The 26974-nt window shown below is 31.8% G+C and overlaps 1 protein-coding gene across 5 annotated transcripts in view; it reads right to left on the bottom strand.

The window, feature by feature from the left end:
* LOC118185347 (dachshund homolog 1-like) overlaps nt 1-26974 on the bottom strand; it is a 429013-nt gene that overhangs the window by 75111 nt on the left and 326928 nt on the right. For 2 of the 5 annotated variants that reach the window (XM_085826060.1, XM_085826069.1), the window contains exons 4-6: nt 22888-22979; nt 18474-18719; nt 16087-16320 (exon numbers count right to left, since the gene is read on the bottom strand). In XM_085826060.1, coding sequence (XP_085682186.1) covers nt 16087-16320; nt 18474-18719; nt 22888-22979 — 572 coding nt within the window. The remainder of the gene's footprint in view (nt 1-16086; nt 16321-18473; nt 18720-22887; nt 22980-26974) is intronic. The other 3 variants (XM_085826062.1, XM_085826074.1, XM_085826065.1) reach the window with 2 other exon arrangements.

Genomic DNA, 26974 nt, shown 5'->3' with positions numbered 1-26974 from the left:
ACATTGAGTTTTTTACTAGTTTTAAGTGCAAAATTCTTATGTAAACAGAAAAATTTCAATCAGACAGAAAGAATAGGAAAAGTATTTACCGTTTATTGCCATTACTGCGCAGTTTTTTTTTTTTTTTTTTTTTGTTTGTTTTTGTTTTAATAATCTAAATGATTAATTTCCATTGCTTTCTCTTTAGCAATTTTTTCTTTTTAAAAAATTATCATTTTTTAATAAAATAGCATTTATTACAAACTAATTACTGGGGCCACAATAAGTACTTCATAAGTTTTAAGCAAGAGGATATACTGCTCCATCTTACAAGAATAAAATAAAATAGTACTACGTTTACTAACAATGCTTCTGATTAATAATATTATTAACATTTAAAGAAACATTTTAAAAGCTGTTTCAAATGCACAGCGATCCTTTTTATATTTTTCATGAGTATTTAAAATTCCTGTCGCAGTAGTCAATATTAAAGTGTGCAGATAAAATCGAAAATCCTTAGAAATTTCAAACTCATAGCCCCCATGTAATAAAGGAACATAAAATTCTTAATACTTAAATTAGATTTGTAAATAATCATCTTCCGAGTAAACAATTTTCAGCCATATATAAAGAGCGGCTAAATGCAATTTGGATACAGTCCCCCTTCGTAAGATCTCGGAAACAAATTTTTGATTTTGATAGCCGTAATAATATAACGATGCGATTACCGGCATCGAAATCTATCGTACTACGTGCGTGGTGTGGATCATTTTCATTCTTATCAAGTCCCTTCTACAGAACCATTTTCGGCTGTATTATTTCCACACCCCTCGAACAAACACTCCTTCTGCCGATCCTTCATTGAACAATTAATATGAAAAGAAACTTCAGCTCTTTATTTATGCCAAGAAATTTTGAGCCTCTTATGGCCTAAAACTTGTTGTTTAAATTTATTATTATTATCACAGAATTGAAGTGCTTTTTTTTATTGTTTGTTTACGTATAAAATATTAACTAATAAAGATAACTATAAATTCAAAAATAAAACCAACCTTTTATTGCCTATTAATTCCCAACGAAATTAGTTGCATTATTATAATATAGCATATACTAATATTCTAATATTTGGACAGAAATTCTTAAATATAATAACACGCCATGTCAGTATTAGAATACGTTAACTAATATCAGTTGCATGCGGTAGACTTTCTCTTAACCGGCTTCCGTTTGACCGAATTTCAGCTTTAACTGCCGCAATTTATGTACGAGAAAAAAAATTACAGAAATTGAAAATTCCGTAATTATGTGTTTTAAATACGAAATAAAAAATAAATAAATTAAAAAAAAAAACAACAGGTGGCTATGGGAAACAACAGGCATCAGTTTCCTCCATTCATGTGATGCTTCTAAAAAAATGGTGAAATTATGCAACGAGTCACTGAATTTCCAGCATTCAGCAGAAAGGAAAAAAAAAGGACTGAATTTTCTTAAATATTCCTACTAATGATATGTAAAATTTTTGTAATAAACACACACCTTTAATAAATGCTTACTTTAACCATAAAAAAAGGCATTTCTATCAATTAAATAATTTTTTTTTTATTCTCCGATTTAACTGGAATTTCGTTTAACCGGCTTAACTCCGTCTCATACAGGCCAGTTAAGAGGAAGTTACTGTATTAGTATTACGTATAAAAATTCGAGTGTAAATTGAAATTTCATTCATGATATCTCATTCCATTAGCAATCAAAAACTGGTTGCGTATTAATACAAAATCAAATCACATGAAACGAATCTACTGTTACGTATTAGTTTGGCTATTGTGAATGATATAAGCGTCTCTTTATAAATACAAATTAGTTACTAAAACAAACCTTTTCATTCAGTATAATATCATACAGTCTAACAAACTTCACAAATATAAGTTACAATTACTAAAATTTGTATTATATTAACTACTTTTTTCAGTATAGAACTACGAAATACTGCCTGCAACAAAATTCTAATCTTTCCAAAATTTGAACATGTGATTAAGTCTGACAGTGAGAAAAGATGCGGATAAATTCCAGGAAGTTTTATGAAATCAATTTAAATTTTATATTCTAAATTTCAGGAAAAATTCCTTCGAATTTTTTTTAGTCAATGAAACAAAATCCTATTGAAACTACATATGTTTGAAAGGGTCGAAACACAGCGAACAGCAATAGTTTTCTCATTTATTAAAATTTTTTTCAGCTTTATTTTTTTATTAAAAATAAAAGAAAGGGCAATCAAAAAGGTTTCCTTTTTCCATTTCCATAACCGTTTTCCGTTCGAAATCAATATTTAGACCACTTAGTTTAGAATCAAGCACTTGTACGGCATGATAAAAGCATAACGCCAAATTGCACACTGTGATAAATTTTACAATCGTAAAACCTAAAATTTTTATCATATTGCTACCAAAATGAAAATTAGTACCTTTTTGATAGAAATGTATTGTCGTATTTTGGCATTCAGTCATTGCTTTCAGGCAACAAAACAGCTGCTATAAGCTTAAGTGTATTAAAAAATTCCCTTCAAATTCAGAAGACAATTGTTTATGCTGCATTCAATTTAATATTACCAAACATCTGTTCCTAAATATAAAGTACATATGGCTGTAGCGTAGAAGCATAACCGCCCCCCCCCCAATCGCCGTGTGTCTATGACTTTTCAGTTTTCGTCGTCGTTTGAAAATACCCAAAATATCCAACAGAAATCAATCTTAAGCTCAGCTTGGATCGATGTTCACGATCGCCGAAAATAAATAAAACTTGAAAAAATTTATTAAAAAAAATCAAGTAAAACCCGCAAATGTCAAATACATAATACTCTTCCAAAAAAGGGAACACAAAAAAAAAGACCCCAGTATCCCCAGCCTCATTTTTTTTTTACATCCCCTACCAGGAATGACCAATGTAAACGACTAGATTGCTTGTGAGGGGATAACAGGTGACAAAATGCGTAGGTGGGTGTAAGGGGAGACTGCTTGCCACCTCTCTGCAGCTCGCATGATTAATGGGCATCGCATCTTTGTTGTTGACTCCCTCCCTGATTTTCAATCCTCCCACCCTGAATTTAATTCCAGAAGAAATTTTCGGCTCCAAAGGAGATCATGCCAGATACCCAAATAGTGAATCTTCCCTCACGCCCCAGTTTCCGTTCGTAAGCCAGCCTAGACAGAGAGTGGCAACTTTGTAACGCGATCCAAGCTGTCTTAGGAACTAGGAAGAGAGTTTCCTCCAGTTTTGAAAGCTTTAAATTTTGAACTTGAGTTTGTTTCTAAGATTTTATTTCGACTCTAGATCCTGTAATTTTTAGTTAAGGTGTATAAAATAGAGAATACGTGATGATTATGAGCTTTCGTATCTTAGCCGTACCAGTGATGCTTACTAGCTTGCTAGGTTCTCATTACCGTATTTTGTAACGCCAATGGAGCATCTTTATTTCTGATTACTTTTATTTACTCTTGCTCCCGAAAAAATGCAGCTATTTTCTGACTAAACCGCCTTTAAAAATTGTTCTTTCTTGTAACGTCTCCAAGTTTAATTCACAAATAAGAGTAAACAGACGTAATAAATTAAAACATCCGGATTTACTTTCTGACTCAGAGAATTTGAATTTTAAATCCTTTATTAACAAAAGTAACCTTTATTTAATTCTGTACAAATTTCTAATTCAAAGTACAAACGGGATGAATTCCGAATTTTCTCAATTTCGCGAATCTTTCAAGTGATAAAAGAAGAAAAGGTCAAAAATTGGGGGAGAAGGAAGTTTAATAAAAGCAGAATTGGAACCTACGGATAACAACAAACAGTTTTAAGTATATGATTTCTGAAATACATGTAATACGTTTATGAAGAAGATGCAAATGAAATTTAATAAATGAAATATGTAATTAAAATTCTTGGATCTTGAGATTAATTTTCCTCAACTAAATTAGGCAAAACATATTTTAATAACAGTTCAGATTTTTTACCTTATCGCAAAATCTTCTTTAACCAAAGAAGATATGCAAGAAAATAAAGAAATAGTCTAATATTTAACATGGGTACATATTAAACATGGGAAGCTAAATTCTTTAAAAAAAAATTAAAGATCTCATTCGGTGAGTATTGATTCATACTGGCAACGAGCTCATTTATAGTGATACAGATCCAGATACAACAGTCATATACTTTATCCTGGGTGCTTCTACCTGGAGGTAAATAAAACTAATTTTTCCAAAGTTTTGAGTAAAAAAGTTTATTTATTTTTTTATTAAAACGCAGGATTACGTTCCTCCATAATGGTCTGATGGGAAAGCACAAATTAAGACGCTATTTAAAGTGTGCGCGAATGCTTATATTTTCGAAACTACAAGTGTTACAATCAATCTAAATACTTCATTACATAGATGAAAGAGTACATAAAAAAATTGGACAACGAGTATACGCATAGTAATGTGTCAAAGACAGCGACATTTTGTTGAAGTCAAAGCTCCGTGCGCATGCGCGACCACACGTGAGTGGCAAGGTCGTCTGGTAGACAGTTGCGCGTAGACAGTCAGTGTTTTTAGGTGGTGTTTGCTGCATTCTATTTTTTCGTCAAGCTAAGGGTGTTTCGATTCATGGATATTTAGCGATTGAAGCACACTGTGTACCAAAAGAATTTATTTACTCTTAAGCGGCATAAGAGAATACATAGGATTCAGAAACATATTTGTATGGTTAATGCAATTGTTAATGGACAATCGAGATTTATTCTAGCATTCGTATATATTCATCCAGCTGTTAATTCATAAGATTTGAAGATGTTATTGCTTAGTGCATCAATGAAATATTCTGAGATTACTTTATTGATCGAGGAAGAGTTTACTGTAGATGAAGATGTTCCTTTTATTATGATGGGAGATTTTAGTGTAGACGCCAAACGAAATGAAAAGGAATAGGATTTTATGAAGCATTTTAATCTCAATATGGTGCCAAGTAACTAACGAAGTTCATTTGTAGATTTAACTTTGACTAAAAATATAACTGCAGACATCTTAAGTTATGCAACTTTTTTTTCTCATATCATCGATCAGTTTTACTTATGCTTATGTACAGGTAATAGCTATGTTTATTACCTATATACGGAGTTACATCACGATATTGTCGATTCAATGTCTGGTGGTTAACAAGATATATTACAGTATAGAAAATTACTGCGATACAAGTTTTAGAAATATTTTTAACTTATATTCTTATGGTTTTGAAATTTAGAGACTTTCACTTCAGACGTTTAATATTTTTTTTCCAGATTTTTGTTCAATTTTTCCTATATTATCTCATCATACCTTTTATAACGAAAAGGAATATTATGGCCATAGTTTTAAAATTACCAGCCAATAAGATCGCAGCTAAGTTGAACATCATCTATAATTTGAATTCAGAGTTACTAGACTTAGAAAGAAACATCAAATGTCTTTAAAGCATGCAACGAAATTACAAATGCTAACTCCAACATCGATGTTTGATACTACTTGCTGTTAATTATTGCAACGCTAGTTGTTTGAAGATCTTACGCCACAATATCAGTAAACTTAATAATATTAAAACATTAGAAACTGCTTCCCTGTAGAAAAAGAATAAACTTTACGAAATTGACACTGATCTTTCCTTTGCCTTCAACTCCAGCATTTCCTTCCCCCCCCCCCACAATCTGTCGTAGAAATATCGATTAAAGCCTGACTCTAAATGATGAATTGAGCTTAAGTACGCACCTAGACCTCTATGCCATGCATTAAAACGGCCAGAGCTCCAAGGCATCGGTGTCCAAGTCTACGACAATTCGGTGCTCATCATCAGCTTCATTGACACTCCGGACAATGGACCAGACCTGATCACCAGCGATCACTTGAAGGATGGGATTATGTTTTCACTCTAGAATTATATGTCGGGATGGGGGAAGCTTATAGAATGTTGATTGCTGAAAGATATATATATATATGTAAACTCACACACGTTCTAAGGAGAGAGATATGGTTGAGGCGAACTATTGGAGATCGATCCCTGAAGTTGTCTCCAGGAGACTTAGGGAAAAGTCATCGTTCAGACCTGTTTGAAACATATGCCATATTTCCGCATTATTTAACTCGATAAAAAAATATCGTGTCACGTAGGACAAAAATGAAAATATATTTGTATCGTAAGCTATTCTACGTTGTTTTAAAACTGATTGTTGTTTTACGTTGTGTCCGATATTAATGTTTTATTAGCACGCCGGTCTTTATTATGCTTGTGTGTTTTTGCTGACGAGGAAGCTAAAATAAAAACATCTCTCAGACCTAATAAAATACTTCATTAAGGCAAAGGTTATAAAATATTGATTTCGGAAGGCTATTTCTTGTAGTAAAAAATAGAGATAGTGCAATAGCTCTTCTACCTTATTACGCGCATTGGCATTCAGAATATTTGATAATGCAAGAATAACAGTTGTCTTAATTTCAGGAGATTTTTTTGAATGCGGAAAACTAGTTAAGAATCCTTAAAGAGGAAAATAACAGTGTAATTTTACAAAGGGGGAAAAAAATAAAAATACAATATTATCCCAATTTTTGGTTTGTTTTATGTGATTATGACAAAATCTTGAAGGTTAGCTACCTAAGGGGAAGGATAGCCTTCGTTGAAGACTTTCTAGAGAAACCTGGCTCATATACATGTTACACATGGGGAAAACCACGAAAGTACTCATGCAGCGGAGATTCGAACCTCGAGCCGAACTACCAGTGTTCAGCGACTTTACCGCTTGGCCACAGGTGGGACCCAATTTTTGTTAAATGAGCAGAAATAAAAGAAAAATTAAGCTTGCATTATCTAATGTTTCTATGTTCTGATGCATTTATGGAAAATATAATAAGATTTCTAAAATTTATGAAAATACTTATAAACGTAATTTTATTCTTTAAAAACCTGAAAGAATGAAATTAGTGATTACGCTCATTATTTCAAACCTCAAAGACTTCATTATATTCTTTATCAAAAACAATTATACACTGATAATCTTATGAGAACTCTCAGTAACATACCATCATATCAGATACGAAGCACTTCTTTTCTAAGAACTCCATTCATGCAAAGAAGGCAAAAATATTTTCATAAATAACTTCGAAAACACTTAAATTTAATAATAATTACTCGTTGATTTACGTCTGATTTGTCCTTTCTTTTAGAGTGGTTCTAAAATTTTATGTACGTTTTGATAAAGCTTACAAAGGCAGAAAACAATGCATTTTCACTTTGAAGGGCTAAGTAAATAACTCAAGCATTTTAAAGGAATTTGATAAAATTAGTGATGATGAACTCATCCCAAATGCTTTTCAAGCATTCTTGCTGAATTTAAAACTAAAGAGAGAGCTATAAGCTGAAGAACACTAAGAAGAGAAAAAAAAATGAAAAAGGAGGGGAAGAAGAAGATTCGGAAGAGAAGGCGCGAAAGCTGCTCCGATAAGACATATTGAAACGAAGAAGATTTAGTGGAAAAACCATTTCGAGAATATTCACGAGAAAACTTATCGAGTTGGTGCCACCAGGGGGGGAGAAGGCGGCGATCGCCTTTTAAGTACCATTAAAATGGCTCCTCTCGAAAATAAAAAGGCGATCGGAACCTAGTTTTGTTTGGAAAAGTCGAGTCTGCTCTTATCAGTCAAGTCTCGGGCTTCTTCTCTCAGCGCTGTGTGCAAAAGGATCTGTTTATCATGATTGTGCAAGCACTAAAAGAATATTTATGCTGTTATGGAAAGATGTCTGCTCGTGTTTCGCTTATAAGCACAGACTCAGGAATAATCCCTGAGGGATTTTTTGGATCTCGATTCCGGTTTTTATTTTTCGTTTTCGGGGAATGGTAATAAATTGCTCTTTTGACCAATAATGAGTTCGTTGGGCTTATGGGAGCTAAAGTTTTAATGTTTCCAGGCAAAGAAAATAAGCGGGACCTGGAGATAAGAAAGGGAATAGAGGCTTAACAATAAACGAGAGTATAATAAACTCGGTTTGGCTTGAATTTCAGATTCACTTTCAGAAACAAACAAAAAAAAAAAAAAAAAAAAAAAAAAAATGCAAAGAAGCGAGCTGATTTCCGATATATGTGCCTTCATATTTTTACGAGTAGATTTCTAGCACATTTAAAAGAAGCAAAAGCTAGAGGGCCAGTTAAGTAAATATTAAGCAATTCCTGATTTCATTAAAATAATGTTTCACTAAATTTCTTTGGCTCATTATATCGAATGAAAACCAAAACCTGGGTAAAATTTTATATATTTTATCATAATACATGTTACTGTGCCCAAATTAAATAAAACTTTATAGCATATAATTTCGTGGCGAGATCGTTAATAAAAAAGAAAGATTTGTTTTGAAAGTTTACTGGAATTCTGAAGTAAATTCAATTAAAAAGCTAAGCTTAATCAGTGAACGGCAGTTTGAAATAAATTTTTACTAGAAAACTAAAAATGGTATGTTAGATCTGAAACAAGAAATAAAGCTATAACAGAATGGATATGTAAGGGAGGGGAAAAAAGGATTAATGTTTTATTCCCTCCCCTCCATATTAAGCAAGACGTAGGCAAAATAACTCAAAGTTATCCTAGGTATTTTTCTCCATTTTTTATAACATAATGGACTGAAGAAGAAGCTATGTTATTCTTGCGTTGTTTAACACAGAATAAGGTAAAAAGTGATTAACATTATTTCTGTTTTTTTTTTTTTTTTTTTTTTTTTAATTTCCCTCCAAATAAGAAGACGCGAAGAGAAACATCTCTCTGCAGCAACTTTCGAACACTATAAAAACATTCAGTTCTACATTTGATCAGTTTATAGAACTGTTTAAACCGAGTTACAAGTACTGCAGGACATAAGGGATACAGATTGTTTTGGTGCAAAACAGTGTCTGAACTTCGAATTTTGGAATCTTTTTCTCTGCTGCACCAAGAGCCGAATCAAGAAACACGCCCGGTAAAAGATTACGTTGCCAACTTCACACATCTTCCTCTAACTTGCGATACTGCAGAGAAAGAAGTCGCCACAGGGTTAAAAATAAAACCGCTAAGTATCCTCTAAATAAAGCGGGCAATTTTTTAACCCTGGACTTTAGCTACCACTTTAAAAATAAAACTGAAAAAATCCGGCAGATAGTCTCGCTCTCGCTCAGAAGGTGGAAAAAGGGAGAGAGGGTGGCAGATCGGTTCCACATGAGTGCCTGCATCCTCCACCCGACAAAAGGGCGATAAATGCCCAAAGGGAAAAAGAAACAGCTTCTTGGTTTCTTTTCCCCTTGGGGGAAGAGAATAGCATCACACCCTTCCCCCTCAACAAACCGTGCTCTTGGAGAGCTGGAACAACCAGGAGCTTTGGTGTTTACGAATCCTTGCGACATGGTGATTAGAGGCCTTATCAGTTTCTTTCAGGATTCGCTTGTTAATGATTTACCGAGCGTGCTTCTGCAAGAACTCCGAGGGGCAAGAGGAGGAGAATCCCTCCTTTTACTCCTTTGTTCACCTAAGACCATTATATCTCGGTACAGGGACCATAATGGTCAGATAACATTGGCGCGCGCCGGGTTCTAACTGCTGCATAAAATGGAACTCAGCTCCTACGTTTCATGTCTCCTCGTAAAACCCAAAAGATCTCGTAATTTAATCATCTGAAAACCGCTTTTCTCCGGGATATGTATAAGGAAGGGTTGCAACGGCGAGTCGAGCAGTGGATGACTGAGAGGAGAAGTGAGATAAGTCAAATACGGGTAATTCTTCCGAATCCACAATGACTACTTAAATACATAGATGAAAATCATGAATATTTTTACTAAGTATTTTGAATTCTTATAAAGGACCAGTCCAAATCACGTGACCTTTTTATTAAAATAATACCACAAAAGTATCAAGTGTGTAATAACTAGATGCTTAACAGAGAATATTCAACTATATGAGATAATGAATGAACTGTGATACCTCATCTGTTACAAAAGGACATGAATCCAATCATCTGTGAATCAGTACAATATTCTGAAAATTAGCACATAATGTCGGCGTGGTAATATTTTTTAAAATGTGGTGATTAGATAATTAGTTTCAAATTTTGGCTTAGGACTTTACGTGCAAAAGTGTTATAATGCCTATGAATTAGAATTAAATAATGGCTCTTCTTCTAGAGATTGTTAAGTTGTAAATTCTTTATCTGTATCCATTGCAAATTCCCGATAATTTCCTTAAATTTTGAAATTTGGCTGGTTTTAGGGAATGTGGAATCTTATAGTTCGAGGATAATCCTGAAGTAGAAGTTCAAAACAAAGATTAAGCTCTAGGAAATTCGAGCAAATGATTTTAAAATTCTTCCGCGAAGGGGAAGGGGGAAGAGAAAGACAGAGAGAGCTCTACTCATCGTTCTTCTTGTTGCGAAAATTCTGAAGGGAAACGTATAAATAAATATACGAAAAATTTGTTCTAGGCAGTTGATAAGAAAATAAGGAAAAATATTGTGAGCATGTATACATTCTTTTTATGAGTGAAATATTGTATAGTAAGTTTCCGTTTCTTATTTGAACCACAGAGAACTATTTTTTTTTTTTTTTTTATTAATATGAGATAAAAATTCAAAATCATTTCTAGAGTTTCGAATTAAAAGGATACGTATTCAAAGCTTAGAATTAAAATATTCGTCATGAAACTAAGCATAACTTCTCAACAATCTGCATGTACTTAGATAAATAACGACAAATTTAGGTGACTTTTATTGAAAGAGTGCACAATGGAAAGGTTTTTAACTTGAAATTTGGAGGGGGGAGATTCAAAGGGATATTGAGTTAAGGTAAAATGAGCTTTTTTATTAACAGAAACTGAAAATACCTTAAATACTTGAGTTTTTTAACATCTGTAGAAGTAATTTAATAAATGTAATTGAAAACATCAGATGCATTATTTAAGAAAATACACATTTTCCAATTACAATACGGAAAAAGCTTGTTTTTACTTCCTTGTACGAAGTAAAAAGGAAGAATAGTAATCGCGAAAATTTTCAAGCATCATATTTCAACGAAAATATTCCTTTTGACCGCTATCGAATACAATTTAACGATGTTTTTGCGTGACATCTGTACGTTAGGACAGAATAAAAGACTCTTTTTCCTCAAAAAAATTATGAAACACATTTAAAATTAATTCTGAAGAGAATCTTTCGTGGCGTCTGTACGTATGTATCTCGCATAACTCAAAAACGAGTAGCCTCGGAACGTTGAAATTTTTTATATAGGACTGCTATAACATGTAGATGTGCACATCGCATTTTGGTTGCAATCGACCTAACAAACGTCTGTAAATATATGTATACATATAACAATTCTGTTAACCGGCTCAGTGATCTCAGTTTCTTTACTCTTATGTGTTTCTAAGTTGTGAATTTTTGCTTTAAAAATGATTGAATTATGTTGTTCATATCTTCTGGTTAAAGTTTTTATGCCTTTAGTTTTAATGAATTTTGTGATGGCGGACATGTTTGCTTACATTTCAAACTTGGCAAAATAGCGGATTTGTTGCCAGTCTAGAGAAACTAAGCTTCGTAACAACAAAGATAACGCCTTCTTTTATTATTGCGAATTAAATCGTGTTTAATCCATTCTGGAATTTATTCGAGGAAATAAGTGTTTAAGATTTACTTCGTAATTTTTAATATAGATATTTTGAGTTTTTATGTATTTTTGCCTTGCCGAGAAGTGAGAACTGAATTAATTGAATGAGAAATGCTGAATCGTTTGTAAGAAACTGTTTCTTTTTTGTTTTGTTTGCTTAATTTCTTTTATACATCGTTCTAGATTTATTATAGTATTTGAATAGAACATGTGGCAACGATTAGATAATTCTTCAAATGATATAAATTTATATGCATTCTGGTTTATAATATGAACGAAATGTAACGCTATTAAGTGAAGTTAGCGCCAGAGTGTGGCTGTCGTAAACAAATATAGTCAATTTTAAAGAGTGCATTTATTCTATTCTGGTTTATGCGCTATCGACGAAGTAGATTTAATTCAATCCAATAAGTTTAAATGAAATGCAAGAAAAAATACGTATAATTTAATATTCCGTGCTAGGAAGTCATGGGGTGTACACATCAAATTTTTTCAGTTTATTAAGACTCTAGAAAAGACATTTAGGAGCTACTTTTATGAAAATTAATTTGATTTAACAGTATGCTCAAGTTTTTGTAAATGTATAAACTCAGTAAACGTACAATTTTAAAGGTTTTTCAACATTTTTTAAGCTAAGCAGTGACATAAGTTATCAGGAAATCAGTTAAAAACCCAACTAAATTCGCGTTACTAAGTTTTCATAAAAACCGATCTTCTTCTTTTGTAACGGAACATTTTATTTCCTTTCCTTTCTGCATGAAAGTGTTAGTAAAAATATCAGTTTTGTGTAAAGGCGAAATATTAAATTTTAAAATATTAGCTGTTAAATGTTTTCTACAGGGAATTCACTCAAAGGCAAATACAGAATAAAGAACAAATCATGTATCTACAGAGAATAAAATGACTTTAATGCCTGCAGATAATAAAAGTGTTGGCTGATCGAACACAAAATATGAAATACTAAACAAAACATCTCATTAAGAAACATTTCATTACATAGCCTAAGTTTTATTTTTATTATACTTAAGTTACTAATAAATTCTTACCAGTATTTATTATAAATTTTTTATTGATACTTAAATAAACTTAGTTCATGTTAATAACGTAAAATAAAATACTTAAAATAAAAATTAATTGATGTTAATTACTTAAAATACTAGAAATAAAAAACTTAGTTCATGTTGATTACTTAAAATAAAAATACATGTTAATTACTTAAAATAAAACTTAGTTCATGTTAATCATATATTAGTTATTTGTGATCAAATGTAATTTACCAAAGGAAAAAGATTCCTTACATAGCTTTTTCTACTTGTCCGCATCAATTTATTTTCATATCTAACAAAGTTTGTACTCTATATCATCGTTCCATGCATAAAGAAATTTGTACTTTTTGTATTTGAAGATCTGTTAAATTTTTACTATTAGTCTCATCAAGCTTAGATGACAATTGTTAAAGGTAATAAATTAATGTTTAAACAAACTTAAAAATTTATCCATTTCTGTCACCTACTTCATCATACTTGTTTGAAATAAACAATACTTTTTGACGCTGCTATTACTGAAATAAATTATTACAGTTTCTATCTTAAAGGATTTCCAGAAAAATTTTATATTCTGAAATAAAAGCTTTGGAACGATTTCTTGTTCCACTACTGTCCCTCTAGCTCACGTAAAAGTATTATCCCTATTCTAAAAAATTATTTTAACAAATTCTTTCCATTTTAAGGAAAACAGCTCAGTAAACATTAGCATTAAAACATGAATACGAATTGCTGCATTAATATATTGTCTTCTAATTATTAAGCCGTATATTTCATTTTATTTAACATGGGATCTGAGTTATTTTATTCTTAAGAAATAATTCACTTAAGCATTGAGTCACATAATACAAAGTTTTGTTACTACATACACCTTTTTCTAGAAATTTCATTAAATTTTTTTTACTTTAATGGCCCGAAAGTAAGACGATATTTTTTAATGTACTTCTGAAAGCCACATTCATATTATGTGTAAGGTCTAATGTTTAAATTATTATATTAACATAGAAACCTATAAAGATTTACGATGAAAGAAAAGTTATTTGCATAGTTTTACCTCAAAGTAGGCTATTTAGACTGATTAATTTCTCTTTTTTTTTTCAGAATATCAAATTCATACACATAAAGTTGTCATTTATGCAATACTAGTGTTTCTTCCCTGTAAAACTAATTAAAAATTCAAAATTGTCTTATATGCAAAACGGTTGTATACTGAAGCTAACAGAATAATTTCACATGCTACTGAAATCAATGAACGTGGGTAAAGTCTGTATTTGAGGATGTATATTAATTTTCAGGGCAATATGAGCTGTTGCTAACACTGTAATTCATTTTATTATATTTTATTGGTTAATAAGGTTTGTTAAGTTCGTAACAAGAAAGTTTGAAGCAGTGCTTCAGTTTAACTGTTAGACAATTAGTAAATAAGCGCATTTCCTGCAAAATTATTTAAGTATGTGGAGTTTTACAAATTGAATTAATTATCTACCGCTAACTCTGTTTCTACTACTTTAAGAACCTGCTCACGTTAAAATCTGTGTCGTTCTGAGATCAATGTTTTATAGATGTTAATAAAGTAATATATTAAAACTAAAATCATATTAACGCTATAATACTGCGGTCAGACTGCTTTCTTAAAAGCTGAACTTTAGCTCACACCTTTAAAATTTCGTAGCTCCTAACAGTTTAATAATAATTTTTACTTTCTTTTAAAATTTTAGTAACTTTTGTAACATATGTCTTTCTCAGAAAGAAAAGAAATATGCATTTTAAGTGAGTTGCCATCTAAAACCATATAGTATAAAATATTCAGACTCAGATCACTATTGCTCTAAGCATTCTCTATGCGCGCAGTACAAAACGTCCATTCTTAATTAAGCAGTTCGCGCATTGTACCCTCTACTTTATCTATATGGTGGGAGGCATATTTCAGCACTGACGTTTTTATTAGATTTCGCCACCGAAAAGCCCTATACCGGGATGCGGCGCTGCGTGAAATGAAGGAACACAGTTCTGGAGGCCGTGTCTTTTGTAAACCTCTATCTGAAGCCCAGTCGTAACTGGCACCTGGTTGTCATATTTCCTTGCTCGAAGAACGAGGGGGGATGAGAAGTGTCTTTCTGCTAATTTCCCTTTACCCCTCCCCAATCTCCATCTTCGATTTCAGGGCCATTTTATATGTAGCTCTTAAGGCGTGGAAGACTTGCTTGTATTGGGATGGAGGTTCTAAGTACCTTTAGGCCTGAAGCAATATAAGCGAGCTCTTCATTTATCTTTCAAGGGATGATATTTATGGAATAGTTCATTACTGTTCACGGGCATTGCTTTGCGAAAACGTAATTTTTTTGTGATTTGGTTTTTGGAGAAGATGTGAAATATTTGGAGTGTTTATATGGAGTGAAAGACCGTTTAACAGACATCGACAAGAAGACGAAATTATTACTTGAAACCATTGCATTATTTTTTTTTCTTTCGGTTCGTTTTTTTTTTCAACCTTAATTGTGAAAGCGCGGTCATCATTATAAATTTTATCGCAGCACCATGCATTAGGGAGTGTTTTTAATATGGGATTCTATTGTGATTTGACGTCTGAGTATTTCCTTTCACCTGTAAATTACTATTTGACTGTATTAAATACTTTATATAAAAATAGAGAGTACTAATAGAAAGAGTAATTTACTAGTATATCGAAAGTGCTAACATCTTTCTCTCTCTTTCTTTAGCTGGTATTTAACAAGATTCGTATCGTAGTCATTGTCAGCAAACCACGTTCAGTTACTTACTACAAATTAGGAGTAATTTAAAATACATTTTATCAAATAATGTTGCCATTTAAGCAACAAAAGGTAAGTCATTTATTATTTCTAACTCCTGAAGCATTTATTTAGTGCAAATTTAAAGTTTTGTATTGGCTACAAATCAAACTTCCCCATTGCAGAGAAATATTTCAGCAGAGCCGTTGATTGAACTTTCCTAATATCTCACAATTTCGTCAAATGCGCAGATTAGACTCAACGACTTTGTTTTGGGTTGGATGTTTCCGGGCCATGTGCAGTTCATGACAGCATCCCGCCTGCAACTCTTGAGCAATCTTGCGCCAATGTCAACATATATTTCAGCACAGAATCTTCACAACGCCACAGAACAAGCTTTCTGAATTATTATTGGTAAAGCCGTTGCTTTCACCTAACATATTCCTGAAGTTTTGTTGATTCGGTAATTCCTCCCTAGTTCACGAAACTTCAAGCAGATTCTATAACTCACTAACCGGTCTTTGTTGGAAGATTTCAATTTCTTTGGAAATAAGCATCCAATATTCAAGCATTAAATAGTTTCAACGTCCTCAAACATTGTGAATTGACACGATAGTGCTATGCAAACACAAAGAGAAATTCAAGGGATTACCTTTTTCTAGATTTATTTGCCGCTCTTGCTGCCTTGCATTATCAGCGGCGACTTTGAGAAGGCCCTCTATATTCCTGAGGAGAGTTTCCATGGAGGAAGCAGCTTGACCCTGCAAAGGTCCAACTTCGCCTCCCATGTTAGGGTACGCCAGTTGCTGTTGACTTGACGTTAACCTGTCTGTGTTTGCTGTACTGCTGACGTCAGGATTGTCACTAAGATCTGAAAAGCAAGAAACTAAAATATGTTTAGATTGAATGACTAAACACGACGTTATATTAAGTAACGAATAGAAAGACGCATGTACTTCGTATTTAATATAAATGGTAATATAAAAGTTGTGTAATGGATAAATAAAGTACACTATGTTTTTTTTTTTTTTTTTTTTTTTTTTTTGAATAAATAAATAAATACATAAAATTCTGATTATAGAAAATTTCTCATGCAACTTTATCGAAAAATTAACTTAAACTAAGAACATTTTATTTTAAAAAAAGAAGAAGAAAAAATTACTACTTAGAGAGTGCAATTTTTTTCAATTTTAATTTAAAAATTTGTGAGTGAAGATAAAGAACTCATACTAAGTAACAAAGGATATTATTTCATAATTTAGTAATTTAAATATTGTATTGTTATCAAGTCTTAGAAAATTATATAGTATAATTAAATCTAAAAAAAGTATCTATAAAATACTAAAGTATCTATAAAATTTATACTATTTAAAATAGTATAAATTTTATAGATACTTTTATTAAATATATTCTCTGTCGTTCCAGATATGTAAAATTTTATTATTTCAGAAAAATCAGGATTTCTCTTTTCTTTTTTTTTTTTTAATGCTGTGGTTGTTTTGAAAATATCTCATTACCAGAAAATAACTCTATCAGAATGAGATTGCCACTTTTCAAAGACACTTTGGAAGCTATTTTTGTGTCCTAGAGAAGTTTTCAATGGTTTTTAGTTTATGTGTATGGTAATTTATGTTTTTGTAAATTTTTCTAGAGGTGGAAAGAATTTTATGAATAAGCCCAAATAAATTTTCGATTGCGGAGGAAATGAAATTTCAGTTTCTTTCTTTTTAAGTAAATTACTAAACTTATGTGCTACATGAGGCTGAGTGTTATGTTGAATTTTCTTCTCAAGTGACACATAAGCGTTTTTGGAAATGTGAATTTTTCTTTCAGATAACTTTTCTCAGCATTGACAACACAGAGCATAATAATCCGCATTAACTATCCCATTAAGTAGCAAAATGTTACTTTTCTAGTATCAGTTCCTGAAAATAATAATCGTTAATTAGCATTAGAATCGCCGATTGATTCCTTGGCATTGGAGATGAAGTAGTTGTTTCTTGGCTTTTGGATCTCAGATGCCAAAGAAATGTTTCATCACCTACAACGGATCTCAAGCATTCTTCGATCGAAACAGTTCAAAAAATGGCATATGCCAGCATGAATAGGTGAACTTTCAACAAGAAAAGCCATATCGCATTATTTCCAGTTGATTACAGAATCACAGAAAAAAAAAAAACTAGATTATTTGTATGGCCTGTAGTGACTAATTTTAATATAATTGAAAATGTATTGAACAAACTGGAAGCATCAATTAAAGTTCGCAAATTTCCAAAGTTTAGTGAAAGAAGTGCTTTAAAAATTTTTTTAGAGCAACATCACATTATTATTTCCAGTCTCTTTTTTAAAAAACTTACAGAATACGTATGTTAGAACAAAAAGCGTGTTAACAGTATAACTTAACAGACGCCTACAGTATTTTGTTACTTATGCTACAGAAAAGTAAAAATCGAATGATTTTCCAAATATTACAAGAGGCTTATTTTTCAACGGATGATTCTTTCAAGGTCATTTCTAATTCATCTTTCTCTAAGATAATTTATGATAATCTTAAGGTAATTCGCAATTTTTATTTTTTGAATAAAAAGTAATTACTTATTAGTCAGTAACTCAATTTTATTTATGAATACTGCCATATCGGAGGATTTTGTGTTCTGATTTTACAATAACCATTGATTTTACGCTTAAAAATAGTTTGCTGCTATACTTTGTTTTACTATACAGCTCCCGTCAAAAAATTTTTAAGAAGCACAACTTTATGGTAACAAAGAAATAAAAGTAAACATACCTGTTAATTCCTGTATTCTTTGCTGTTGTATGTATAAATTTTAAAATTTTTTGTTTGTACCTAATTTTACTGTTGCGAATGAAATGGAAAATTTGTCTCTAAATTCTAATATATTATTGAGAGAAATCGTTACGTTTTGTTAAAGCAATTACTAGTTTAATGCATACAAAAAATTAGAGATGTCTGCAGAATTTTACATATTTTAAGTATTGATTTTGAAATAATTGCCTATTTTGTCCATAAGTATTTACCTTGTTCTCTGTCGTCATCATCATCATCCTCACTGTCGTTGTCATCGTCATCAGCACCGTCGTTGTATGCGTTTTCACTACCACTGTGTTCGCCACCAGCTCCGCCACCACCACCGCCACCAGGGCCGTTCGTAGTGGGATTGTTGTTGTTACTACTGCTGTTGGATGGCCGGCTTGAATGCTGGCTGAGGTTGAGGACGGGACTGTGGCCGTTAGCTGATGCCCCTGCAAGAAGCCAGAAGTAGCCTAAATCCACGAAAAGAGGAAAAAAGAATAAAACCAAAATATTAGATTGCTTCTCTGATCGCCTGAAGACTGCTGGATATCGTGAGAGGCTTCACAGAAGAAGGGAAACTGCTAATTTATCAAAGAAGTTTAAAGAGCCTGCGAAATATTCGCTGCTTTGGTTAGGGTCAGAGATAAATACAGATTTTATCAGATTCGGATCCACTAACTAACAGACTGTGGTTTTTATTTCAGCTAGGTAAATGTATTTTAAGCGATTCGTTTCAGTTTCAATAATAAACGAACTGGAGAATTACTTCTGATGCATAAAAACAATTTTTAAGCGTTCTTAAGTAGGTTTGTATTCAACACTACTGCGCAGTTTCAGTTACTACTTACTAACATATATTTTGCATTTCGTTACATATTTGAGCATTAAAAATAATCGAAAATTCAATGCAAATACGTATTTGCAGGCGTGGAATGACGATGGGAAAAAATACTATTTTCTTATACACAGTTTTCTGCATTCGAATAAAATATTCGAATCTTCTCGAATGTTTTCTGCATTCGAATATTGCCGATCATTAGCAATGGATATGGTCCATGTTTCATAGCAAATTTGATTCTTCATGAATTATTCAGTTAAATCCCAAAGTAAAAAACTACAGTCAATTTAATGAATTAAAAAAAATTTAAAATTATGAGTTAGTAATAGCTTTTATACGGAATAATGTAAATGATAAATGCTTTGAGATTTTGTTTATTTTAATTGATGACACTAAATAGTAATTCCGAAATTTTACTTAAAATTCGTTATTTTATTATTGAAGCTTACGATAAAATATATACTTAATGCCCTAACAGATGTATTATAAGAATACGAGTATTTACTTGTTACCATCATAGGAAGATTAATTGTCAAAAGAGATTTACACATTTGAGTTACAGTATGAGAAATTTTCTCGAATAAATTCTTTTAAGTAGCCGATTTATGACTTAATATTTACTTACAAAATGAAACTACAACTTACATGCGCAATATATATATCAAAGGAGCTCAAGGGATTTATTCTTTTATATTTAGAATTTTGTCTAGACTTGAAAGATTATTTTTAACTGAACAATAAAACTGCACTTATAGGCTCAGTTTTCCCATAAATTAAGCGAAAGGTAAAATATATAAAAGGCATATTTAAAAACGAATCACTGATGAATAGTTTTCATTAAAAAAAAATCTTAGCATTTTCCATCTGTTAAGCCTCTCGAGTTTCCACACAAAACATTTTGCAAAGAATGTTTTAATGCAGAATTTTATCTTTATTACGAAAAAGTAACGTCAAAGAAACAGCCTACAGAGAGTTAAAATAAAAGGCAGAAAAAGCTCAGCAGTCAAGAGGTGCATAGAGAAGCAAAATAAAGAGAACAATGCTTTAAAGAGAAAATATAAGTGAGGATTTAGTGCGAAGTATTAAAAGTTACACAGAAAAGTCTTGCTGAAACTCTTTACAAATTTATTACATTTGCTTTTAAAATTCTAACTGAACTGCAATAAAAATCTGTTTCAAAATTAATACAAATAAACATCCAAGTGGATTTCATCCAACAAAAAATAGTTTTTCGATAATATTAATGTAAATGCTGTAGAGTCGTTAGAATATTTTGAAGCAGGTGATGAGTAAAATGTGCAATGTCTTCGCCGGGACTCGAACGCTGGAACTCTCGGGTACACTTCCAATTACACCACAAAGGCAGGCGGAAAGGAAGGAGAAAATTCCTTATATACTCCCTCTTTTAAAGGGCGACTGGGGATGAGGACACCCAATCGCCAAATCCCGGGGATGACGAATTATCGTCTACCATCTTTTAGTTCGGGAGTCACTATAGAGTAATTATTATTATTATTATTTTGAAGCAGGAGACGTGAAAAGTTTGCAGGGCCCTCGCCGGGTTTCGAACTTCGGACCTCCAGAATATACTTCGAGTGTACTTACAGTTACACGACGAAGACATATGGAAAGGAGGAAGAAAATACCTTATAAAGTTATTTTTCATTTTTTAAAATAAAACTTATTGGATTTTTGCGTCTAACAAAATAAAACAATGTTAATAATTTTCATTTATGTTACAAGCCTTGCATTAAAAAAAAGCTTGCTTTTATTTACACTTTTAATAGTAAAAACTTTGTTACAGTCTTTCTATATTTTAATAATTATTTGAGTAAGATATTAGAATTTTTTGTTGACGTAAATAAATTAAAAATAAAATAACGATATTACACGGTTTACTATTTCAACCAAGATAACGTTATATCGTGGAAGTTAATAAAACTTAACTGCTTTTACATTAATGTTTTCGGCTAACTTATTTGCTCTATGCTGCAAGTAAATCTAGATTAAAATTCCATTTCAATTAATTTTTATTATATTAAAGTATTATTTTAAATTAAATTAATTTTTAAATTACATTTAAACTTAATTAGGTTTTTATAAAAAATATTTTAGTGTACTATATTTCTATGTATACTATATTTCATACATAAATCATGAAAAAATAAAAAAAACATGTAAATAAATTAAATCTCATTTGACCCAGAAAATAAAGCAAGCATTCCTGGTAATGGATGTTTCTGATATCTAGAGTATAGACAAACGGTGTTTTGCTGCATTTAAAATTTAGAAATTATTCTTTCAGGTATAAATTTCAAATAATTAACGTTCTACGGTTAACCGGAACATCTAATTATCTGTAAACCGGAACATCTAATTATAAGAAATGACGATCATGTATTTTTTTTTTTTTTTTTTTTTTTTTTTTTTTTTTTTTAAATCCTACACATATCGTTTTAAATTTCTTCATCTAAATTGTATGAGCTCTAGAAAGAGGTATGCTTCACAAACTTCAGTTTCCAAAACTGCGTATTTGAATAGACAGGCAGACAAAATTTACGTTTATCGACCAACTTCCATTTCCAGACACCTAAAATTTGGCTTTTATCCAGAAAGAGTATTTCCCAAGCTCTTTCGTGACTTTTGAAAACAGCGAAGAGGTGATTATGAACTATAGTGTATTTTCTAAGGTCTCCAAACTGTGTCAAAATTCACATTTCAAGCTTTTCAATTATAAAATCTAGCTTCGTAGTAATTATTATGACGCCAAGGACCTTGCTTTGGCATCTGATTCGTTGGTTGGTTGGTTTATTGAATTATGGCAAAGAACACTAGGGCTATCTTCCTAAGAGGAGGGATGCCTTCGTAGATGACTTTCTAAGGGAAACTGGCTCGTATACACGTTACACGTGGGGAAAACTACGAAAACGCCCATGCAGCCAGCCCGTCAAAACCTCGGACCGAACTACCAGTGTTCAGCGACTTTACCAGTCGGCCGCTGGTGGGCCCTATTGGATCTGAAATGCCGCTATTTGTGCCATTTGAATTTTTTTAAGGTTTGTATCCATAAATTTTGGCTTAGGATAAACAAACTTACCTATTTAAAAATAATTTCAAGTAATTTTGACGAATTTTGGCTTTCAGCGTACGAACCCTCTTGAGCAATCATGAAACATAATTTTTATTTTGAAAGTACATTCTATGATAATTCTGACAGCGATTCTTATTTAGTTGCCTCACTTTTATTGAAAATTGATCTACATATAAACTTCGGTTAAAAGACAATTTAAAAAACAATATCGCAACTTAAGATGGGAATCGAGAAAAGTTATAGAAAACATTTCGAAGATTTCAATTAGAATCTGTCATAACTAAGATTTAAAAAAAACTTTGGAGATTGAATGGGCGAGCAAACTTTATGATATTCATGAATATATAGTAATTTTGTATTATTTTTTCATGGCGAAAAAATAGAATTTTTACAATTTTCATCGTTCTGTCAAGTAACATATGCGTATGCATCAATATTTTGTTTCCAGTAAAATCAACGTTATGTTTCCTTCTTTCGATTTCTATTATATTTTCATTAATGTTTTTAATTTTATAATCATTCACCAATTTAAAAAGGCTTTTAAAAGCCATAACATAAACAGAAAGCATGCAGATATTGTTTCAAAAACAGACATATGAAGATGTGCGAAGAGAAGTCTATAAATACTAGCATTCTCAGGATTTCGGAAGAAATGAACGACAATTTCTTCTGATATAACTAAGATGCTAAATATTCCGACTTTACTTACCGTTCAAAAAGGCCTGGTCTTTCATGCGGTGACTATCAAAACCGTACAAGCGTTCTTTGGCGTCAACCAAATCCGCTCTTTCGTCTCGTAACCTGAAAGTAAAAAATAAAATTTATTTACACTTCAGACTTAATGCTACCATTAGTTTATTGTTTTCTTTATGCAAATTTCATGTTCTGACGAAAAAGATATTATTTTCACTAGCTGGAAATATGGGTTGCAAGCATGGTGTTTAAGAGATCCACTGAAAAAGCTGTAGAGATACGTCTTTCAATAAGTAAGGTTTTTCTATATCATATAATTATAATTAAAATACACAAAGCAATTTTTTGAAACTATCTTAATATTGCAATGCTGTTTTCACCATTTCGTCTTAAAAATATGAGTTTAAGTTCTATATCTTTTATGTTTGAGTATTAATTTCTAAGTTCGTAAAACTATAGTAGTCGTTAAACGGAATTTGAATATAAAGATCAAATTAGAATATTTTGTATTTTGATTTTTAATATTCTATTTTACTTCTTTGTACGAATAAAAGGCAACATTGTAAAAAATTGCGAGTGTACGCGTGTATGACTATTTCTCACCTAACTTAGAAAGCAATTAACCGTAGAACGTTGATATTTTGTACATGGAATTGCTATAACATCTAGTTATGCACCTCCCTTTTTTATTGCAAACGGCAATACCAAACGTATATATATATATATATACCCACCCCTTACCCGGTATAAAAGTCTTTATCCGTCCTTTATTTCCGCAATCGTTGGTCGTAGTCATATACTCCCAATTACGGAAGTGTTTTAAACGACGAAAATATTCATGTTTTGGTAATGCCATTAAAAAAAAAAGTAGTTTTTGAAATAGCAAAATTTAACTTTTAATGCGCTCGCCCTGTTCCAGTGCTTATATTTGGAGAAGTTTTACGCTCAATTTGAAAAAAAAAAAAAAAAAAATTGGGATATTTGATTTCAAAATTTTCAGTTTTTGATGCCACTTTCAACTTTTCTTGAGGGATTAGTTAATTAATTTACAATAATTCGACGAAATAAGTTTAAATGAAGTGCAGCAACATATATGTATAATTCAGAAGGCTGTACAAGAAAGTCATATGGCATCCTGATCATATTTTTAATTACGAACACGTCTATTTCTTAAGTTAGGTTTTTTATATGATTTTATCTATTTTTGTATCCTAATAAGCTATTCGAATATTAATCAACTTTGATGTTCTTTATTTTCGAAGTTAAATATTTATTTAGTGTGAACTTATATAACCTTCATATTTTTATTTCCAAAATTATGCATCCACCAGGGCTGAGCGGTAAAGCCGCTGAACACTGGTAGTTCGGCCCGAGGCTCGAATTCAGCGAACGGGCGAGCTGCATGGGCATTTTTTGTGATTTTCCTCTTGTCTAACGGAGTTTCTCTTAGAAAATCCTCCACGAAGCCATCCCGTCCATTAAGCAGATAGCCCAGCTTATTATGGCTAGTGTTTTGCCATAATCAAAAAACCAAACATACATTATATGTTTATTTATGCACTTTTATGCATTATAAATTTAATTTAAATTTTCTTTTTAAGTACCGGAGAGAGACACTCAAACCCAAAACCATGATAAAACAGCTAATATTTCTACATTATTTAATTCTGCGAAAGCGAGGAAATATAACAAATGCTTCTTTGCTGCGAACCCAAGAAAAGAAGCACAAATTAAATATCCGATTAAGAGGATAAACGATATTTTACAAGAAACTTTCATACAGTTTCCAAGCAAATACCGCGAAGCATGAAAACAAATTAGAACGGTTCGAATTCCAACAATCGTGAGACAAGTGTTTAATTTCCTTCGCTTCCTCTCGAAGACAATTACACAAATGGGGAGGAAGAAAAACCGAATCGGATATTCGAAATCCGACTTTTAATGTGACTTCCCCCCCTTTCCTTTTACTTCTGCGGCTGACACACAGCTCGAGACAAATGAGGGCAAATTAACGGCAAAGTAATGGCCACAGACAGCACGTCCATTTATTTATGCTGAACCCATCGTGTAATTTGCATGCGAAACTAATGAAACGGCATTAGCCGCTTGCGAAGCTGGTTTCTAAACGATTTCGAATTTCCCTGCAAAACAGAATTGCACTTGGCGTATTTTGGCGATCGAAAAAAGTGAGAATTTGCTTAATATGGCGATCGCTTTACGGCTGGGCTTACAGAAATGCTCAATGCTAAAATATGCAAATATACATATTCTGTACAATTTTCTAAGTATGTTAAAATATTCTGAAATACGAGTATAGTAAATGTTTCAAAAATTTTAGTGGAACAGATGTAAAACGATAAGCTTAGTGGTTAATAATTATATTAAATTATTTTTTCTTTATTGATTGATAGCCAGTTACAGCAAGATACTCAAGAATCATCTGCAGGAAGTCAAGTGAATCTTATTCATATTAATTACGTTGTACATAGAGCTAACTGTGTAAATCTCATATATCATATTAATGTCTCTTGTAATGTGGAGGTACAGTTTGGATGAACTACTTCTATCCCACGGCTTTATCCATTCCGCTATTAATGGGAATTCTTCCGCTGAATCCTTGAATAAAGTCTGATAGCCGCTCAGTCAGTATAGTGGTTAGGAGAGCCTACTGCGGTACCGAATGGCCGAGATTCGAAACCCGGACAAAGCATAGATGTTTATAAATGTACAGTGTCCGTGCAGCATAGGGGCACTCCTAATATGCGACGAGCCGAAAGTTTTTTCGAGAGGGTGGTGGTAGGAGAAGAGGGGGGAGATCCTCGGACCCATTCCTCCCTCCTCCATCAAAACATGGAGGTAGGAAGTAAGATGGAGTCGCCCTAAACAGGTTTCTCCCGTACCCTGCTCTGAAGCACCGGCGATCCCTACGTGGTGACCAAAACATTGGGTCATTTACCATTGAGTTCTATGGGATTTGACGCGTTCGGATGTAAATATTTTGTAATTACGTCGTAAATATACATATAAATGTATATAATTTTTTTTTCTACAACACTTCAGAGTCCTAAGTATGTGAAAACAACATATTTTTAAACAACATTTCATTCTGAACGGAATTAAATGCTATACTTTTCACAGGACAGTTTTCTCAGAATGGTTTAATTTGAATGAAATATTTTCACAAGTTTTCGTTAATTACATTAGAAAAAAAATTAATGTAATTCGATTTTATTCGGTTAAGGTACAAAAATTAAGATCAGAGTTTATTGTATTATTAATATTAAAATTATGCATTATTTCTTTTCTATTTATAGAGCTTCTTCCTAAAATACTTTCTTAAATATGACATGATTTTTTGGCTTCTGAAGCATCTTTTAAATCGAAAAATGCAAGTCAATTTATAATTAATGCTCTATTCGGTTCATTTTAAATTAGAGAATTATTAGGAATTAGCGAAATACTTTAAATAAGTATTGCGCTAATTCCTAATAATTAAATAGGCATTAAATAGTACTTGACTTTCGCTGAACATTTCTGAAAGGGAATAAAATAAGTTTTTTTTTTTAAGTATTATTTAAAACTTGTAACTGAGTTATTATAAAATGTAAGGGGAATAATTCTTTTAATTATACTTATCAGATTTTTTTTTACCCTTCATTTCAACAATACATATTCCAAAACTCTTTATTACGTTCTTAAGTGCGCATCTCATAGCATTTGCTTTACAATACCTTTTAACAGATTGCTTTCCAATACGAACAATTCTTGCTTAAATAGTTTTATAACATATTTGTCAACAGGATTTCAATTTACGTTTACAATTCAATATTAAGGTTATTATATATTTAGATAACATTTATAATCATTATAAATTAGATACATTTAATAATTAGATTTCTTCACAGCACTTTCATAGTTGTTTATAAGTGAATAAATTCTTCATTTCAAATGCATTTATAAATAATTTAATGAATATTTAAGTATTTTGTCAAGGGCAGATACATGTTTTTTGCAAGCACATGCATAAATACCCATACATATTTCCTATTTTTCATTTCCGGCATGTGCAAATCTTTAATTTCTGTGCATTCACTATATTTTTC

This window comes from Stegodyphus dumicola, chromosome 1, assembly GCF_044657685.1.
Source record: "Stegodyphus dumicola isolate Sdum_Otavi_A_Nest chromosome 1, ASM4465768v1".
NCBI lineage: Eukaryota > Metazoa > Arthropoda > Arachnida > Araneae > Eresidae > Stegodyphus > Stegodyphus dumicola.
The sequence above is the reverse complement of the archived record's forward strand: the minus strand, read 5'-3'. Positions and strand labels throughout refer to the sequence as shown.